The following is a 4,526-nucleotide window of genomic DNA, read 5'->3' as shown; positions in this document are numbered from 1 at the left end:
AACCCAGACTGTTAACCATCTTCAGCCTCTGGCAGATGATTAACAAAGCATATTACTCAAATTTTACATATCATATTAGTAAGAGCTGAATCTTAAAAATAACATCTGGGACTCCCCAGGCAGTCCAGTTGTTAAGACTCTGCACTTCCATGCAGGGGGCATGGGTTCAGTCCCTCATCTGGGAACTAAGATCCCGCACAGCACTGCCAAAAAAAAAAAAAAGCCACATCTGTTATTCCATAAATACGATGACGGTCTGTGAATGGGACTACCAGACAGGGCATAGGAACTCACCATGCAAGACACTGACAGAATCACACTTTACAAGTCTGTGGCCTCTACTGACTAGGAATTAACTGCTTTCTATTTCTTCTTCAAAATGCCATATAATAGTTCTTGAAGGCTTTTTTTTAAAACAGTCTTATACAAAAAAGTGGTAATTCATATGTAGATTAATTTTTATGACCAAGTAAAACAAGCCATCTATAAATTATTCAAGTAAGAATGGAAATTAGAAAATTTTAATTAAAAAATTTCAAATATTAAAGGAAAACAAGTTCTTAGATTTCAAAAGCCCTTAAAAACATTATGAAGTTTTATAAAAAAGTCACAAAATACAAGTTAAATCAGCCAGAGATTGAGTAAACTTGCAATTTACTACAAAAGTCTAGTATTACAAATGCTTGCGGATTTTTCTCTATAGGAATTCCCTGAGGATTTCATTTCTCCATATATCAAAACCCCTTCACCATGTCCAATATGAACTATTTTAAGTTATTACAGCTTAAAACATTTAAAATTGCTACACCATTTAAATTGCTTCAACCAAGTGATACTCCTTTATATGAAAAGAGAGAATCTATTTTGAATACATAAAACAAAATAGCACCTATCATTTAGATTTTGGAGAGAAGTGCAGCTTTTTAGTTAGCATTGAGGCAAAGCAGGGAACCTGCTTCTTTCCAATCGCATTTGGGTCTCTGCAGAAGTCAACTCGGCGCTGAGAAACCTTCCTGTTCACCAGGGTGAGGAGCTCTGTGAACTCCAAAGAGGAGCCGAATTTCCCCAGCATCTCACACAAATCTTGAATATACCATGAACCATTCACAGTTTCCCGATGAGAATAATAACCTGAAAAAGACAAGAGAAGCCACTGAAGTTTCCTTGTTACCTACTGTGACAGAAAATCACTTTTCAAGTCCGAGTTCTCAAAAATCATTGGGCGAGACTAACATGTGTCCATGATATAGTTTAAAATGTTTTCTCTACTGACTCTTCTCATGTGCAAAAAAAAAGATTAATTCCACACAGTTCTATAAAAATGGTGTTGATGCTATGTAATTTTCTCCACTTCCTAAAAATTCCCAAGCTAGCAGTAAACTAGGCAATGATTTTTGAGACCAGTGATGAGAAAAAAGAAAAACATAAAATTACTACAATAGAGAACTGTCATCAAAATATTTTTCAGGGACTTCCCTGGTGGTCCAGTGGTTTAGATGCCACACTTAAAAAAATTTTTTTCAACAATGTTTTCCACAAGTGTTAACCATAAAAATGGTATCACCATCACTGACACATTCTGCTGCTAAGATATTCAATATAATTAAGCCTTAGAGCTTTATTTAACATATAGTAGTTTTCAGGAAGGATTTTTCTATAAGATACTTTATAGTTTTAAATGTCACTCTGATCACATGGCCCAAGATGTCCATTAAGCTTGTGAGCTTCACGACCAGATCTCATGTCCCATTAGAAAGACCTCATCTAAATCAAGCTGAGATGAAACGTACAGAAACTTAGCCAAGAAAGCCAATTATACATTTGTATTAAACACCCACATACCTTCTGCCACAGAGTAGCACATGAGGAAGTCGGCTCCAGCAGGAAGTGTATAAACCGAGGCCGCGTCCACCTGGGTTAGGTTGGCATCTGGCGTGTCTGTCCTGTGATCGACTACATCCAGAGGGATGACCGGCACGTCATGCTGGCTGCCCCGACACGCCTGCGGGACACGGAGGAAAATCCCCTCCTCAGTTACCGGTTCTCACCCGTGCTTCACGCTCACAGTCAATGCGTCGTTCAGTACGCCTTTACAGCCACATCAACAGAATCCACTTCACAGGCATTTCACAAACAGTGCATTCAGGTTTAGAGCAGGCCAAAGCTGACAGTTCTTTTTTTCCTACTTAAGTTTTCTCATAGTTGATGATTTAAAAAACTGGCATCCTCAACTAGACACCAAATTACGTTGATTGAAAGGTATACTGTAGTGGGGAAAGCATCTGTGGTTTTAAAGTTTCTTACGCATTACGCACACCACAGCACCAAGAGCCACCCCTTCTTTTAGAAAATTACAGTTCGTCCCTAAGTGTTTCTGTGTGATCAGGTAATATATTCCCAGCTTGGGTTTTCCTTGCCAAGCTGCTTTTAAGGGTCAAAATGATACCACCTGACCTGAGAGTCTTTATCAATGTGCCTCCTGCCTTCTGCTCCTACTTTAAAGTGAGGGCTCAAATTCTTACTAATTCTGACTCATACAAAGGCTAACATTAAATGACTATTCTGGGCTTTTTGTCCCCACTCCGTTTATTTATTTATTTTTTGGTGGGGTCCTTCTCCCTGGGAGTTTGGTCTTCTTTCAGTCAGTAGGTCCCACCCCCATTTATATACTGAAGGCTTCAATATAAAACATATAACCTCTAGTATTTCAAATGTAACTGTATATGGTGATATGGTCTTTAAAGAGGTAATTAAAGTAAAATGAGGACTATTGGTGGGCCCTAACCCCCTATGACTGGTGTCCTTATAAAAAGAGGCCAGGGCACAGACAGCACACAGAAAAGCCCATGTGAAGACAAGAGAGACAAGAATCAACCTCCCATCCAAGGAGAGAGGCCTCAGAGGCAATCAACCCTGCTGACACCTTGATCTCAGGCTTCTAACTGCAAGAAAATAAACGTCCGTTGTCTAAGCCACCCAGTCTTTGTACAGGCAGACCTCGGAGATACTGCAGCTTCAGTGCCAGACCACTGCTACAACATCGCGAATGTTGCTACAGAGTGAGTCACATGAATTTTTTTGTTTCCTAGTGCATATAAAAGTTATGTTTATACTATACTGTAGCCTATTAAAGTGTGCAGTAGCATTAATTCTTAAAAAAAGTACAGACCTTAATTAAATACTCTATTGCTAAAAAAATGCTATCACCTGAATCTTCAGCTAGCCATAATCTTTTTACAATAGTAATGTCAAAATCACAAATCATGACAATTTAAAAAGTGTGAAATATAAGTTACCCAAATGGGACACAAAGACACAAAGGGAGCAAATGCTGTTGGAACAATGGCATCAACACAGGGTTGCCACAGACCTTCAGTTTGTTTTAAAAAAGCGAGGTATGCCTGTATGCTGTTCTGGCAGCCCTCATAAACTCAGCACAGTGCTCTAACAAGATTCTGCTGTAGTATTATAAATGCGTCCATCAATTCTGAAATGGCTGAAGAATTATAAGCTTTAAAAGAAATATTCTGATGGATTTCAGAGTTACAAGATAAACAGAAGATTCCTAATACCCTATTTTTACAGGAAGATTTTAATCTTATTTTGTATTATCAGGCTTATTTTCAGACATTTTCTACTGTCTTCCTAAATGGAATGTAGAACATGTGGAACTCAGTGCCATCACTTGTCAAATCAACTGCAGTAAGCGTTAAGAGCCGGCCTTTACTGGCTGGGGTGTGCCACTTCCTAGGCACTGTTCAAAGCGTTTTTCATCTTAGCCACATCATCTTATCCTCTCAATCACCCTATGAGGCAGTGCGCCTGTAATGAAGAATCTGAGGCATAGAGAAATAAAATAACTTGGCAAAACACTTTCCTTGATTTAGTGCCTTGACAGTGCTGGCTACCCTCTTTTTCATGAACAGTCACCTATCATTCTTGTGATTTTTCTCCTATTCTTCTGAGTCATCCTCCTCGTTGTCTTCTCTCTGCCCATTCCTCATCAGTATCCCTCAGTTCTGTTCTCCACTTGCTTTTGGTAGCACCACGCAGCTCGTGGGGTCTTAGTTTTCCAACAGGGACTGAAGCCGGGGCCCTGGCAGTGATAGCACTGAGTGCTGTCAATGGACCACACAGGAATTCCCTCTCTACATGCCTTCTTCAGGGGATCCTTGACACGGAGAAGCTCATCTACTCCATGCCTCCCAGAGCCATCTATCCGCTCATTACTGCCCCAATGTACTTCTCTAACCCGGGCCGCCTGTCTCAAGTTTCGACCTGCATTTCCAACACGTCTCACAGATGCCCCAGTGCTGCAGTCCAAACAAGAAACCAGGGAATATCCTCGACTTCTTTTTTTTAAGTAGCCCCCTACTCCCTCTCTCAAAGAATGGTGGGGTGTGAAAGGTGGCCGTGTCCTTCATGAAGCCTGGCAACATCAAGAATTCTCATTTTTCCCCAGAAATCCTTACTGGGGTAACAAAGGGGATGTTATTCAGGCCCCCCCCCCACACAAAGATCTTTAT

At 40.3% G+C, this 4,526-nt stretch overlaps 1 protein-coding gene across 1 annotated transcript in view; it reads right to left on the bottom strand.

Moving 5' to 3' along the window:
* Positions 1 to 493: 493 nt before the first annotated feature.
* Positions 494 to 4,526, bottom strand: part of CASP6 (caspase 6, apoptosis-related cysteine peptidase) — a 21,100-nt gene continuing 17,067 nt past the window's right edge. The window contains exons 6-7 of the mRNA XM_010858548.1: positions 1,843 to 2,002; positions 494 to 1,131 (exon numbers count right to left, since the gene is read on the bottom strand). Of these exons, the coding sequence (XP_010856850.1) occupies positions 893 to 1,131; positions 1,843 to 2,002 (399 nt within the window). The 3' untranslated portion in view covers positions 494 to 892. The remainder of the gene's footprint in view (positions 1,132 to 1,842; positions 2,003 to 4,526) is intronic.

Source organism: Bison bison, unplaced genomic scaffold (assembly GCF_000754665.1).
Source record: "Bison bison bison isolate TAMUID 2011002044 unplaced genomic scaffold, Bison_UMD1.0 scf7180017864389, whole genome shotgun sequence".
Lineage (NCBI taxonomy): Eukaryota > Metazoa > Chordata > Mammalia > Artiodactyla > Bovidae > Bison > Bison bison.
Note: the sequence above shows the minus strand (reverse complement) of the source record. Positions and strands in the feature narration are given on the sequence as shown.